The sequence below is a fragment of the Syngnathoides biaculeatus genome, chromosome 15 (genome assembly GCF_019802595.1).
Source record: "Syngnathoides biaculeatus isolate LvHL_M chromosome 15, ASM1980259v1, whole genome shotgun sequence".
Taxonomy (NCBI): Eukaryota; Metazoa; Chordata; class Actinopteri; order Syngnathiformes; family Syngnathidae; genus Syngnathoides; species Syngnathoides biaculeatus.
Genome location: NC_084654.1, coordinates 16,939,054 through 16,954,438, shown reverse-complemented (window position 1 = coordinate 16,954,438; position 15,385 = coordinate 16,939,054). Strand labels below are relative to the sequence as shown.

General features: G+C 44.7%; 2 protein-coding genes across 2 annotated transcripts; both read left to right on the top strand.

Annotated features, from left to right (window-relative positions):
• The first annotated feature begins 306 nt into the window (after positions 1-306).
• On the top strand, positions 307-3,399 carry LOC133513222 (protein c-Fos-like). The gene is made up of 5 exons (XM_061843765.1): positions 307-632; positions 1,279-1,494; positions 1,763-1,870; positions 1,952-2,552; positions 2,639-3,399. Exons 1-5 carry the CDS (start codon positions 474-476, stop codon positions 2,755-2,757), a joined length of 1,203 nt encoding a protein of 400 aa, XP_061699749.1. The 5' UTR covers positions 307-473; the 3' UTR covers positions 2,758-3,399.
• Positions 3,400-6,408: 3,009 nt separating this feature from the next.
• jdp2a (Jun dimerization protein 2a) lies at positions 6,409-15,181 on the top strand. The gene is made up of 4 exons (XM_061843416.1): positions 6,409-6,568; positions 10,219-10,436; positions 11,079-11,183; positions 12,912-15,181. The coding sequence occupies exons 1-4, from the start codon at positions 6,454-6,456 to the stop codon at positions 13,095-13,097; spliced, it is 624 nt and encodes a 207-aa protein (XP_061699400.1). The 5' UTR covers positions 6,409-6,453; the 3' UTR covers positions 13,098-15,181.
• The last annotated feature ends 204 nt before the right edge of the window (positions 15,182-15,385 follow it).

The window sequence follows — 15,385 nt, the reverse complement described above, 5'->3', positions numbered from 1 at the left end:
GTAAAATGAAGGCTGAGAAACGCGCAGGTTGGATGAACAAACGCACCCAATGACATCGCTGAGGAAAGTATGGTCACGTGTGTATCAATAACACCCCACCCCCATAAAGGTGACGTTTATATTTTTAATTTACATCAATTTTGCCCTCGCTTGAAATCCTATAAGTCATCAAGTCCTGTCGTATCATGAAGAAATTCAAACAAAACTCCCAAAAATGGACAGCCATTGTTGCTGTCAGTCGGACACCCCCGCCCCTCCGACAATGGTACAGTCCTGGTTCATTCATAAAATTGTAGCAGGGCTCCAAAAGGAGGGGCTTGCATCCAGCTCGTCCAGTTACCAGGTAGACTTTATACCTGGACGACTGAACCTCTGCACGCTCTCAGTTAGCGTTTACTTCTTCCATTTTATTCCCGTTATTATTATTATCATCATCATTGTTGTTAAGTCCCCTCGCTTCGTGGGTCTCCGCGATGATTCGTAACGAGATGACGCCCGACACGGAGGCAGTCTCCCCCACCTGCCGGGCGGACTCTCCCGCCGGGACAAGGTGCCAGGAGACGGCCGAGGAGGCGAGCTCGCCTGCCTCCTCCTCCTCGTCCTCCTCCTCTTCCTCGGGGCTCAACGCAAAGGTGAGTCAACCTTTTGAATGTCGGCCGACAGTCTAAATACTAAATCATTGCGATATTGTTTATATATTCGTCTTATTTTTCTCCTAAACTATGATCGGGGCAGTGCATGAATCACATCTGGTCGCGCTTTTCTTTATTTATTTGATTTATTGATGATTTTATTGATTATACGTGTCACCGAGCTGTGGGCCAGATGCGAGCGTGTCGATGCAGAGGTTCATTGAGAAAAAAAAAAAAAAAAAAAAAAAGGAATCCATTCAGGAGACTCCACAGCATCCCTGCGTCAGCGTTGACGTCATCGGCAATGATAAAGTCAAATATTGATGGGGGGGGGGGTGAGGGGAGGGGAGAGGGCTATTTCTGTTTGGCTACATGTCAAGGAACGGTTAGTCCTTCACTTTGCACGGTCAGACCCGTGTAGGCGTAGGTTCCAAAAGGGATCAATACATTAGATTATTGATTATTTCTATTTATCCCCCACCACCACCCCGCTCGGGTCTCGTCCTCAGAAATCGCTTTAACAGGCACTGCAATCTAATCTTGGCCAAATTTCCATTTTCCTCAGTTTAATCATGATTCCCAAAGGGGGTAAAAAAATAAAAAAAAAAATCTTATTAAATATTTCAATGTATTTTTTCCACCTCAGGACATCTGCGGAGACGCCGCGTTCGTTCCGACCGTCACCGCAATCTCCTCTAGCCCCGATTTCCAGTGGATGGTCCAGCCTACAATCATCACATCTGTCTCCCCGTCTCCGGGTTGCGAGCGAGCCAATGAGCCGCAGCGCTCTCGCCAGGCGACACCCGCTAGAGAGGGCCGGAACAAGGGGAAGAACGCGGCGAGGAAGGCAAAAGCGGAGCAGGTACTGGGTCAACTCGCAGCGGTCAAACGCACGTTTTCACTGTGACCGACCGAGCCGTGCATCTTCCTCATATAGGCGCTCCATTGATATTCAGGTCACAGCAAGTCTGCAACAATAGCCTATTTTTAGACGCATGGCCACGAAAACACGCTCGGCGTCGTTCTCCAGAGGCTGCATTAATTGGCGGCGAGATGCGTAGCGGGCATCTGGGAACGGCAGGGGATGGCTTTTCGGCGCTTCTCACTCAATTGTTTCTTCCCCATGCCAGCTGTCTCCGGAGGAGGAGGAGAAAAAGAGGATTAGGAGGGAGAGGAATAAAATGGCTGCTGCCAAGTGTCGCAACCGGCGGAGGGAACTGACGGATACGCTGCAAGCTGTGAGTACGCATTGGGACGCGTTTGCTTAACCGATCGGCACCCGCTCACGTGTGGATGTTGTCCCTGTGTGCCCCAAAAAGGAGACGGACAAGCTGGAGGAGGAAAAGGCATCCTTGGAGACAGAAATCGCCAACCTCCTCAAAGAGAAGGAGCGCCTCGAATTCATCCTGGCCACGCACAAATCGGTATGCCAATTGTCTGAGGGCGTGGCGTTCCAGGACTCCCCCGGATCCCCAGAAATCCCACCTAGTCCAGAGGACGACCAGCTTCCGGACGACGGCATTCAGGAAGCCCCCTCGCTCCAAGACATGGAGATCCCCGACGACCCGTCCGCGGCCATCTCGGGCAACTCCAACATCCTGTTGTGCGCCAGCGCCGAAATCAACATCTGCGATCTGGAGCCCTCTCTGGACATTAAGGGAGGGCTCCTGGACTCCATGCTGCCCGCTCTGGACGACAAGCACCCCGCAGAGACGGCCCGGTCCGTCCCAGACATCGACCTGAGCAGCTCCCTCGGGGTCTCCGACTGGGAGACCTTGTACAAGTCCGTCTCGGGCGACCTGGAACCCCTCAGCACCCCCGTGGTGACCTCCACCCCGACCTGCAGCAGCTACCTGTCCGTGTTCACCTTCTCCTGTCCTGAGCTGGACTTGCTCACGGAGGGACTGGAGAGCCATAAAGGTGGAGGAAAATCCGAGTCTGTCGACCATCTCAACTCGCCAACTCTGCTGGCCTTATAAAGGAATCGGCGATGGTGTATCTTGCAGGTTCCTCGCGACGGAAACAAGAAGTGAGCAAGTTCGCATCAGCCGCTGTGTGTATGCGGTACCGGTCCGAGGAAGACTACGTTCAAGAAAGACACGTAGCCAACGACGTGACGATGTAGCATGGCTTTTACTTTGACAAGAGTGAGCTCTCCGTTTCAACGCATGCGCAGACGTTTCCCGGGTCCTTCTCAAAAACATATATCCTGTACAGCATATGAATATATATCAATATATGATCTGTTGCTAGATCTAGGGTGTGGTGTGGAATTTTGACGTGACTGTAGGGTTTTGTGTTTCGGTGTCGGTCCGTGTATTGATCGCTATTAATGCTGTCGTCACACACACGCAATCATTCGTTCTTACCTCAATGTCACCGACTGTGGTTTTGACCTCATTGTTGAGAAGGTTTTCCATGAAAACATCCAGTGCTATAAAATATATATATATATATATACATATATATATATCTATCAAGATGTAACTTATGATTTATTTTTCTACCTGTCTGAATTTGTTAAAGTGGGAGGAGACTGAGCAATTGAGTGCTTATCTATGCTGCTGAATAATAATGACCATAAATCGACTCTGAGTTGTGTGTTATTGTGCTACAATTAGTAGTGAGCGATCCTACGAAAAAAAAATTGAGCTTGTAATAACAAACACTATATAAAAATGTACTGTACTCACTGATGGTGTATTGTGGCATATTCACCTGACTTCGGCGCAGGCAGCGTGTCTTCAGTTCCTACTCAGTAAAGGTGCGAATGTGAGCATGAATCTGAATCATGAATTTGTCTCTCTCCTCCGCGGGCGCACTCTAGGGTGTTGTTCCCCTTAAAGGTCAAGTGTCTTGAAATGGATGATTTTTAGTATGTTATTAATGAAAAAAAAAAACCAGCAGCCGGTATGGACCCATCCGTTTTTTTCGCCACAAAACGTGATTTTGACGTGTATGGCTTTTTGTAACTCCCGCCATGAAAATCCTCTCGAGGGATTTGTTTTCGAGAAGAAGCAGGAAGTGACGTACGGGGCAGGAGCGCCCTCCAGCGGGCTCGTTTGTTTCCATTAGTTTTACCTGCGGGAAGCTAGCTCGTTGTTCCTTCGTGTTAGTCAAAATGCCGGCTCCTTGCATTGCTGGACATTGCTCGAACACTCGGGAGGGTGGATTTACTCTTCATACTTTTCCCAAAGACTCGGTTCGTCGTGAAAAATGGATTGCAAGCGTGATAAGGACGAGAGCTTCGTGGGTCCCAAACGACAGGTAGGTTTGTATACAAATACTAAAAAAAAATAACAGTTTGGGGCGGACCACGTAATCTGACTCTCATAACGTAACAAAATTAAGTATGACAGGGGTGCTAAATGTATCGCTCGCTGGCGAAGGCTGCCGCGTCGGTGCTCGCGGACGGTGGCGGCTATGAACAACGCTGCCGGCAATGGCCCACTTAGCCACGTGCGACGACAGCGCTGTAAAGTGGCCCAGCTCGGCGGTGTTGTTCATCGCTCACGACGGCAGCGATGAACAACGCCGCCGACGGCGGCAGCTGTGAACAACGCTGCCGACAATGCCGCAGTCAACCACGTGCGACGACAAAGCCGTAAAGTGCCTTGACTAGGTGCCGTGATAAGCCACCTCGGCGCCGAAAATGAAAATTGTCGGCCGGGGTGGCTCGTCACGGCGCCGGGCCGCGATGCCTCATCTCCACCACGGAAGTGGATCGAACAGGGAACCGGTTTGGCCGCGGCGGGGTCGTTCGCGGGTGGCACTGTTTTTATCACCGCCGCGCAGAGGTAGATCAGACGGGGAGGTGATTTGGCCGCATGCAGTTTGGCCGTGATCCATATTTCGAAAATAAGGTAGTACTGCGCTGGTTACTTCACTCGGATGTGAGATGTTCTCTTCTTTGAAAAGAACTTCCGTGTCATAAGGGGCGTGTTTGTCTCTCACAGTAGGGTCCACAGCGTGTTGTCAACGCCGAATGTCCGGGATGAAGTCACGGACAGTAAATGCAGCCAATATGGCGACCCCTTGGATGTCGAATGACACTTCTGCAACTTTGCGCATGGATGAGACGCTCTACGCTCATATTTATTTTTCCGTGTCGACATTGAAGTGAATAATTTTATATGTATTTTTCATTACAATATCTATTTTAGAATGTTTCTAGGGATGACACTTGACCTTTAAGCCTAAAGTCAGCTGCGTCGGGTACCGGCACCCCCGTGACCCACAACAGGATAATGAAAATTATGACAATTCCAAAGGGGTCAATGAAATTAGAACAATATTTTCAATTTACCCATTTGAAATGAAAAGGTTCCATTATTATCTTTTTTTTTTCACAGTACCAGGGGCATAAAATGGTTTGGAGGGCCCTGTCATGTAGCATTATATTTCATATATTGTACTGTTGTACTCTCACACTGCAACATGATGGGATGAAACTTACTAAAAGCCAAACTAAAACTGAGCAAAGAAACAGATTTTTGCTCCGTTTTAACATGAATCTACGTTACCTACTTACTTCCTAGTATTTGCATGTGACAGATAAAAACATCCAAGTTGTGGAAACGCATTGAATCTCAAAAGTTTAAAAAAAATGACAAAATAACAAATATGTTCAGTCTCAAAATATTTGTACATTAAAAAAGTGGCACAGCATTTTAAATGTACATGTAGGATGACTTTGCTCCTGAAACTTGACATCTTTTAGCCCTCCCAAGTGCATCAATACAGTATCGGGTATCGAATCTTAAGTAGTTGCAAATGTCAGACTTGAAACAATTGAAGTTGTCGCCAGTATCACCTCCGAGGGACAAAAATTAGCCACAAAACTTACTTTTGTTGAAAAACTGCAATGACTGTTATATTGGGCGGCACAGTTGCACAGCTGGTAATGCGTTGGCCTCACAGTTCTGAGGTCCCGAGTTCGATCCACCTGTGTGGAGTTTGCATCTTTTCCCCGTGCCTGCGTGGGTTCTCTCCGAGCACTCCAGTTTCCTCTCACATCCCAAAAACATGCAACATTAATTGCACACTCTAAATTGCCCATAGGTGTGATTGTGAGTGCGGCTGTTTGTCTCTAGGTTCCCTGTGATTGGGTGGTACCCCGCCTCAGGCCCGTCGACAGCTGCGATCGTCTCCAGCGCGCCCCGCGACCCTCATGAGGATAAGCGGTGAAGAAAATGGATGGACGGATTTGTTATATTGCCCTCCCCAGGCCGGTTCTGGCCCAGGGACGTCCGTACGCATGTCACCACTGCTTTAAAGACTCCAGATCAGATCGTTAGCGACTTCTTCCCTGGCGCCTCAGGATCAAGAAAGACCCCCCCCCCCCCCCGCCCATAATTTTGCTAAATGTGACCTCAACAAATGCAAACTTGATTAATGATAATCGTAACACGTTTTGTTGTCGTTCTTACAGATTGGATGATGCTCCCCCTCTGGTAGTTTTTGGACTAACACAGGACACAACGCTGGGAGGCCAAACAAAATCACACAATTCAAGGCCCGGATGAGGAATGTCTTCCTTTTCATATTCAGAGAAGGAAAATATTCCTCATATACATCTCTCTGTCTGGTGTAATCGTGCAAGTTGAAAAACGAGTGTTTCGACATGAGTTGAGGAAAAATACACATTTAATACAGATAACTGGAAAAATGTTCTCAAGGACAGCAACAAAATATTTGTATTTCGTTACTTACCACGTTACTCCCATCACCCCCCTCCAACTATGCTACTTTTTTTTTTTTTTTTTCACTTCCCCGCTGCTGGCATCGAGCTCCTCATTTCCGCATTCCGGAATCCTCCCAGATGGGGATCACGTTTAGAGTCGGGCTGATGCAACGGTTTCCACTTTATAAAATCTACACTCGACCCGCGGCCGAGCAGAAGAAAGGACATTTGTTCCAGACGGGCTCCAAGTCAGGTCAGTGGACATGTTGGAAGGACGAGTTAAGAAAAAATAAAAAAAAAAAAAACGGGAGTGGGAAGGGGGGCTGCCGAGTTTGCTAGTTCGTGTCGCTCCTTTCTTTGTAGTCTGACATTTCTAGTTATTTTTTTTAACATTGCCGGGTGAATAGTCCCACAAACACCCCGTTGTGTGCTTTAATGCTAAAAAACAAAACGAGCTATTCTTGCGATAATGCGTGTCGTGCACTGATTTTTTTTTTTAAACGCACAGTCTCGACATTGCAACGATTCCTGCTGCTGTGCTGTTCCCTTATGAAAACACAAAGTTGCGTAAAAACATGAACACTGTACTTGAGAGGAGGAGGGGGGGGGATCAAACTTCCGCTTTGGAGGACTTGCGCCATGCCCCCCCCCCGTCAGCATTTTCAAATGATGTTACTGCAATGACCTAAGGTTAAAATTAAAGATGTCCAGCTCTTTTTTTTTTTTTTAAATATCGCGAGTCACATTAAGGAAACTACTAAAACGATTTCAAATTTATCATATTATTACCCGTGGACCACAAATTAACGGTTAATGGACAGCGTTGGGAAGTTGTTGAGCTACATCAATTATTTTCTCAAAGTAACAAGGAATTACATTCGATTACATTTTGATTACTTTCTGAATGGGGCGACGTGGGCCTCACAGTTCTGAGGACCCGGGTTCGATCCCGGCCCCGCCTACGTGGCGTTTGCATGTTCTCCCCGTGCCTGCGTGGGTTTCTCCGGGAAATCGGGTTCCCTCCCACATCCCAAAAACATCCAACATTACACTGACACTCCAAATTGCCCCAAGGTGTGATTGTGCATGCAGCTGTTTGTCTCTATGTGCCCTGCGATTGGCTGGCGACCAGTTCAGGGTGTACCCCGCCTCCTGCCTGTTGACAGCTGAGATAGGCTCCAGCACTCCCCGTGACCCTCGTGAGGATAAGTGGCTTAGAAAATGGATGGATGGATGGATTCTTTCTTAATGTTGGATGTTTTTCCTTTAAAAAATAGTGAGTTAAAATTATCGATCATTATTTTGGAACTAACCACATTACAGTATTTGTTTTTCCACATAAATACATACTAAACTCACATAACTAAACATGATGAAATGTAAATAGATCTTTTTGCATAATAGCATCTAGAAAACCCCCCATACCATAACCATGTTGACTTACTGACAAATGTGCACATTTTCGACACTATCGCTTCATGACAACCCAGAAAAAAAAGTCCAAAAATTACACTGATGAAACTGTTCAAAAGTCAATATTCTTTTGAAAATCTCCACAAAATGGCGCTTCCAGGTCATATATTGTAAACGTCAAATTTGAGATTATGGCAGAATAGCACAAGACCAGAGTTGATTCCAAATATCGGCTTTAGAAGGAGGAAGTCACTTGGAGAAAAAAAAAAACCTCTCAAAATGTAAATCCAATTTTAATTATGGAAATTTCAAAACAATTTTATTTTAACTGTACAGCTTCTCCAAGTAATGTGAAGCCTTATGTGTATGTAAATGTAATTACATTATGTAATCTGGTTACATGTGAATACTCTACTACTAGTCTACTTAAAACTACCAGTAGTTTTTAAAATCACAAATCAATTTAATTCATTAAAAAGGCTTTTTTCTAATAAAAATATGTGCAATATCTCAGTATTCCTATAAATCCAGACAATTAGCACATTTTGAGTTAAATTTTAGCAAGAAACACAAACTAAATGCGCGTGATTTGAATTTTAGGGCTACATTAAATGAAGCTACGAAATGGATCTGGCCCCTGAGCCTTGAGTTTGGTACCTGAGGTAAAAAAAAAAAATCCAAGCAAGACGTTTTTGGATTTTGTTGAGTCTTCTCGCCAGTTGGGGACTTTGAGTCATTGCGACTCAGTCGCTGTTTTGATGACTTGAGGCTTGACGTTATGACCTGACAGACTTAATCATTGTTCATTTTCTACTTTCAATTTAAAGATAAAATGAAATGACTTGCTGAGTTGAGTAGGATGCTTCTGACATTTTTATTTTTTTTTTTTGAGGGGGGGTCAGGGCAAGCTGAAATTGTTCAAATTATAAAACGTGTTTTGGTTGACACATGTTAAACTACATGATTTTTAACGTTGTTGTATTAATATGGAGTGCATTATGCCAAGAAGTATTATACATACATACACGTTAAACAAATTGATCGATAAAAGCCTTATTTGGGTCTCGTTTGAGAGTTGAAAGTAAAGACTTGATAATTCCTTCGGACTTCCACATTTGAGACCTTATTTGTGCTGCTAAGCCGAGGGTGCAAAAGTACTTGAACTCTGTACTTAGCTAAGTATATATGTACAGATACAGTAAATTGTGTTCACCCAATCCATAATAATACTATTAACCATAAAAAGTGAAGGGCGGCAGCATATGTGCACCGCAGGTCAGTATGGGGCGCAATAAATGTCTGTCAGCTGACCCTAGATGGTCTTTCTCAAGGGCATTGTGGTTTTTTTAGACCCTTTTAAGCGGAATTTCCTGTGCCTTTGCCAGCTTATTGTGCTGATACTTACCTTTCCCATTGTCAATGGATATATTTAAATGTCTGCTCTCAGTATTTCCACACAAAGTCCCTTGGTAAATGTGCAAACATGCTGCCGGAAGTGTCTTCCATTCATCCATTTTCTGAGCCACTTATCCTCACAAGGGTCGCGGGAGCTTATCCCGCTTTCTTCCGACAGGAGGCGGGGTGGACCCTGAACTGGTTGCCAGCCAACCGCAGGGGACATAAAAACAAACAATCATTCGCACTCACAGGCAATTTAGAGTCATCTGTTAATCTACCATGCATGTTTTGGGGAAGCGGGGTGGGGGGACCGGAGTGCCCGGAGAAAACTCACGCAGTCTACGGGGAGAATATGCAAACTCCGAACAGGCGGGGCCGGGATTTAGACACCGGTCCTTAGAACTGTGCCACCTACAAGTGTCTTCATCAAGATATTTTCAAAAGATGCTGCGGAGAAGTTCTGTTCAGCTTCCCCGAAATAAATTTAATTGCGATTTCTTGGTAGAAGCTATCTTTAGCATTCCTTTCAATCAAGCATAAATTGTTGACGTTTACTAGGTCATTTGTGGGGTTGTTGACGTAATGTACTGGAATTAGCGCGAGGAAAAAAATAGCAGGAAAAAGAAAACAAATTATCATTGGATATCAATGTTCTAAGAAACAGGCACGGTGGCTCAGCTGGCAAAGCGTTGGAGTCACAGTTCTGAGGACCTGGGTTCGATCCCGGCCCCGCCTGTGTGGAGTTTGCGTGTTCTCCCCGTGCCACAGCTCCAGAAACATGCAACATTGAATGGACACTCTAAATTGCCCCTAGGTGTGATTTTGATTTTGATTGTGAGTGCAGCTTTTTGTCTCAATGCGCCCTGCGATTGTCAGGCAGCCACTTCAGGGTGTATCCTGAATCCTGCTCGTTGACAGCTGGGATAGGCTCTAACACTCCCCGCGACCCTCGTAAGGATAAGCGGCAAAGAAAATGGATGGATGACTCTTCTAAGAAACATTCTGCTTATTCACAAGACCAATTTGATGTGGCATTTATAAATTGGGATGAGGCCGCGTCTCGAGTTTGTCTGCCATTGTGTGCCTCCCCAGCTGTGGTCACGGCCGAGCCTGATACCATGCCAGGGCAAATTCCGGATCCCTCGGTCACGGCAGGCTCCCTGCCCAGTCTGGGTCCGCTGTCCGGCATCTCGGCCGCCCTGCTGACTGACACCCTCAAGTTTGGTCGGCTCCATGAGTTCAAGACCATGCTGTCGCCCCTGCACTTCATGAGCAGCCTGGGAAAGAGGCCCCTTGTCATCAAAACAGAGGTACGGGATGTCCAAGAGAGAATAAACATTGTTGCTAAATGGTACTGGGAGTCACTGATGGTGTAGTGTACACACACCTGCCGTCGGTGCGGTCCGCGTGGGATCCATTCCCGCTCAGTGATTGTGTCGAAATCTGCCCTGCGATTGACAGGCGACGACTTCAGGGTGTAGGCCGCCTTTCGCCCGAAGCTAGCTGGGATAGGCTCCGGCTTTCCCGCTACCCTTGAGAGGATAAGCGGCTTGGACAATGACGTGACTAAATGGTACTATGCTGCACCTCGGATTTTTAGAGATTTTTTAGAACGCGGTACAATGGCATAGCTCTCCACTTCGGCTGAACAATCTTAATTTTTGTGAATCAGTGGGGGTTTTTGGGGTTTCTTCCGTGTGCTTAAAGGTCCCCTTCCGTTTTTTGAGGCTCCGCCCCTGTCAGAGAAGTAACGTTTCACATCCCTAGAATGAGTTTCTGTAGCGGGGGTCAGACTGCCAACGTCCTGACCTTAGGCCGCCACCCACCTCTCTACACACCTGACCCAGCTGGGCCCTCCCACACGTTGCTAGCCCGTAAAATCTTTGAAATGTGTACAACAGATACAGGAGGTGTCCCTAAAATATTTGGTGCCTTCCCGTGCTCTTGTTTAGCGAGATGAAGAGGACGATAGAAGGAAACGAAGGCGAGAGAAAAACAAGGTGGCTGCTGCGCGATGTCGAAACAAGAAGAAAGAGAGGACGGATTATTTACAAAAGGTGGGATCTTTTTTTCTCCATCTTTTCATCTTCATCCTTACCTTAATCCTTATGCACCTTTTAATAATGTTTAACTTACAGGCGGCAGAAAGTATTTGACTACCACTGTCTTGAACTGAAAAAGATGTGGGCTTCAGGATACGAGTGGTCCGACTGCTCCGTTTTTCAATATAGGAGCTGGTTTTTATTTTCTTTCACTTGCTTTTGAAATATGAGATCTGTATAGTTCGAAGTGACAACTCAGTTCATGTCAAGCAGCAGTTTGGCTGATATTAGTGAATATTGTAAAAAAAACAAGTGACCCCACGCTGTATATAGAGCTCGTGCACCTACTTCATCAAATCACGTGACTTTTGTTTACCTCGCCATTTTGCCCGTCAAGCAAAGCATTCTTCAATGCTAAGTCGATTGGAGACGAGACAAAAATACGTCTTATAGCACGACGCCCAGAGTTTTGTCCGATACCGTTAAACATTTAGAAGGTGAAAATAGACTAAGGTAGGTGGAAAAATGAGAGACACTTGGCATAAAGGACCCATATTTAATGCTAAAGTCGGATGTTTTCACTGATAAGAAATTGGACTATTACCCCGCTTGCGCTTGTTTTGGACAACTGGATCTACACATTTATCTGGTGAGTAAGTCATTGAGATTTACAAGGAAGAGTTTGAAAGCGTAGAAAAGTCTGGACGCATACAAATACTTCGTCGCTGGATCTGTTCTCAACGCAGGCACGGGTCGTGAACGCAGAAGTGTGTTTGACTACACGTTAACATTTGCTGAAATCCATCGATCTTTAACAGCTAGTATTCAATACAAATACCAATATTTAAATAAATGACCCCTGGCTTCACACAAACTTGCATTCATTAACTATGATTGGGAAAAAAAAAAGAGGACAAGTGAGTCGGCTCATTCGTAAGGTTTCCCAAGAAGTATTTATGTTGGCTCATTTGAGAACAATGAGTTAAAAATAATAAGACGGAGTCGACTCTTCTGTACACGAAGCGTGTTGTGGCCACACGTTAACCTACGTAAACCTCTGTATGACCGACGGTTTATTTTCTTTTTTTAAAATATGCAGTGGACTCATTTGAGAAAATGCTTATTAAAACCAAAAAAAAAAAAACATCTGATGCGGAGAGGTTTACTGAAGTTTAACGTGTGGCCGCAACACGTTTCTGTGTACGTTGGAGACGACGTCCTGTGTTTTTTTTTTTTTTTTTTTTTTTAATACGCTTTGTTCTCAAGTGAGCCAATTTGGCATTATAAATACTTGGGAATTTGAGATTGAGAGGAATAATGGCTACCTGAAGTGAAGTGATCGCTACACAGTTGTGTGTATTTGGTTGGGCACCATCCATCACATTTAATTGCCGAAATCCATCGATTTTTTTTTTTTTTGATTTTTTTTTTTTTAATTTATTTTTCTCTGGTCTTTTCAGCTGGTATTCCATAGAATGATCTCTTTTAATATCCGTCTCGTCTGTTGTAACAACCAATAGCACAACAAGTCTTGGGTATTGTGAATATTCGGCTCCGGGTTCAATGTCCCTCACACTGTCGAGCAGCTCTTTTTGACCGGCAATATGGTGCCATGAAAATGGTGGCGTCACATGCACGAGCTCTATTGCCATTCTCAGCCGAAGAGCATGATCAAAAACTCAACAAAACAAAGACTATTACATCTGTATTCAAACAACCGTTGTTGCTTTGGTCCTCTCACAGGAGTCTGAAAGATTAGAGACGTTAAACTCGGACCTGAAAGCCCAGATCGAGGAGCTGAAGCTTGAACGCCAGCAGCTGATCCACATGCTTAACCGCCATCGCCCCACGTGCATCGTCCGGACGGACAGCGTCCAGACGCCCGAGAGCGAGGTGAACCCGCTGCTGCGGCAGCTGGAGGCCGAGTGAAGCTGCACTGATGTTCTGCACTAACACAAGACAACTAGAAGCACTTGGCTTTTGAGCCGTAAGACGGCGGAGAAGCACGTGAGTCCTCAGGATGTGTTACACCGCAAGACGTGGATTGGACACTGTTGTGGCACTTAAAACATACTCTCCTCTAACTTTGATGTTCCGCCGTCAACCAAATTTGAAAAAAAAAAAAGAATTTTATAAGTTGCAGCTGAGAAACATTTTGGAATCGTCAACAGAAATGGTTTGTGAAGTTGTGCGGGCTGCGAGTTACCGCCACCGAGCCACGATACCAAAGAAAGAAAAGACAAAGTACTGCACAGTACAGCATATCATCGCACTCCATGGACAATTAATTATGTCCCCTTTGTTGTTGTGAGCACAAATGGTGATGACATTGTCTGATTAGACATTTACGTTGCATTCCAGACTGCTAGCGACGCTTACAAGGTGCAACCTCAAAGCAGAAAAACATGCACATTGATAAGGTCATCATTTTATGCTTTTTTTCACCCACAATTTCAACATGCATTTGTTGAGCACATATTTTTGGTCTTGCCGAGATTAGCCTTATTTGAGGGGATGACCCCCCCCCCGCCCCCCTTCTCTCGCAAGTGAGCCACCCCCTATCCCGTCAAACTGCTGGACCAATGGCGAGACCCTATTTTTCTTACCATGACGACGAGGGGTGGCTGCACTTTCAAGCGATTGCAAACTTGCGATTGTGAGCCCCCCCACCACCAAAGACAGCATGGATTGTATTTTCTCTCGTGGAGTCATCACTTCAAGACCAGGCCATTGAGTTACGCTGATTAGCGATTAGATCCACGGGGAGGACACATTGCCAAACACAAACCACCTTAGCACCGCCACCACCCAGCAATCGTCCCGCTTACCGGGAGCTAATTCTGTGAGGTGCCATTAAAATGAGGATCCTATAAAAGCTCAATGCAGCTCTGCTTAGCCGTTGGTGGCCGCTCAAAAGTGTTTCTGAAACTCTGCCGTGAGCTGAATTCAAAACCCCCAAGCCAGGGCATCATCTAAGCGTCGTCGTTTTTCTCTCGGTGGACTTCTTGGAGGAAAAAAGTCCAGCATTGCAGAACTCAAGCAAGCTGCAATCTCAGTACAGGTACATCATGTGGGCACGAAATTGTATTTTTAAAAATTATATCAGCGTTATTATTGTATCATTGGGACAAATAAGGTGGAACGTTGATGAAGATGTTCTTCCTGGTCTTGTGTGGGTTTTCTCCGGAAACACGCATGTTAGTTTCATTGAAGAATCCAAATTGTCTGTTGGGTGTGAATGGTTGTTAATCTGTTCACGTTTGCTGTGATTTAACGGTGACCAATCTTGACTGTACCCCTGGCTCTCTCCCATGGAAAATTTCATATTATGAAAAATTGATAAACGAATTTTTTTTGGTCTTACATTTAGTGGCTTATTTTATCTACCATTTCACACATATTTTGGCGCAGGCGTCATGTATTCATGTATTTTTTTACATATGAAATATACAGTACTTATGGATTGTTAATATTGTACCTTATTTAGACTATGGTTTTTACGAAAAAATTGTATACATTTATACGTTTTTTATGATGTTATATAAGCGAAATGCAATATGTATCACTCAAGAAGTCTGTCTAGTTTCGTTTTTTTTTTACTGGCATTTGTTGGATTTGGGGAACATCTTGGGCTCATTGTGGTGAACACCGCCATCTAGTGGCTGAATGGAGGAAGACCGGTTTTTGACCCAAAAACAATTCTTACTCTAAAGAAAAAAATATTGTTCCAAATACTTTCAAAAGAATTCGGGCTATGATAATGTTATTCAAACAAATCTTTACCGCTGACAACAGACAAGAATGTAATGGCATAATTGTGTAATGCTCATAATTATAATAGTGCGTTTGCTTATAAATTAGGGGTGTACAAACTTTTGTTCCCAAGGGCTATATTTGTTTTTTTTATACGCTGCCAAAGGATCAGCTCTTTTGCAAAAGTTAAACTGAAGAGCCAAAATGTGTTAAATGTTTTTGAATAAATGACTCCTTCTGTTTGAAGTTGATTATAATCAGTGTAATTATTTTTTTAAATTATGAGGACCAGTATGTGCTAAAATGACATGTTTCACCAATGTTGTAAAATTTTGTCTACGATTAATTAAGAGGCATGAATCCATGATTTTAAAAAAATAATTAATTTTAGGGAAAATGGTTTAATGCAATGCACCAAAAGTTAAATTGATATTTGACATGCTTGGCGGGCTGGACTAAAGAAC

Coding starts and splice junctions, on each gene's coding strand:
- jdp2a (XM_061843416.1), top strand. CDS start 6,454: ATGGGGATCACGTTTAGAGTCGGGCTGATGCAACGGTTTCCACTTTAT. Junction 6,569..10,218: donor CCAGACGGGCTCCAAGTCAG/GTCAGTGGACAT, acceptor GTGCCTCCCCAG/CTGTGGTCACGGCCGAGCCT. Junction 10,437..11,078: donor CCCTTGTCATCAAAACAGAG/GTACGGGATGTC, acceptor GCTCTTGTTTAG/CGAGATGAAGAGGACGATAG.
- LOC133513222 (XM_061843765.1), top strand. CDS start 474: ATGATTCGTAACGAGATGACGCCCGACACGGAGGCAGTCTCCCCCACC. Junction 633..1,278: donor CCTCGGGGCTCAACGCAAAG/GTGAGTCAACCT, acceptor TTTCCACCTCAG/GACATCTGCGGAGACGCCGC. Junction 1,871..1,951: donor TGACGGATACGCTGCAAGCT/GTGAGTACGCAT, acceptor TGCCCCAAAAAG/GAGACGGACAAGCTGGAGGA.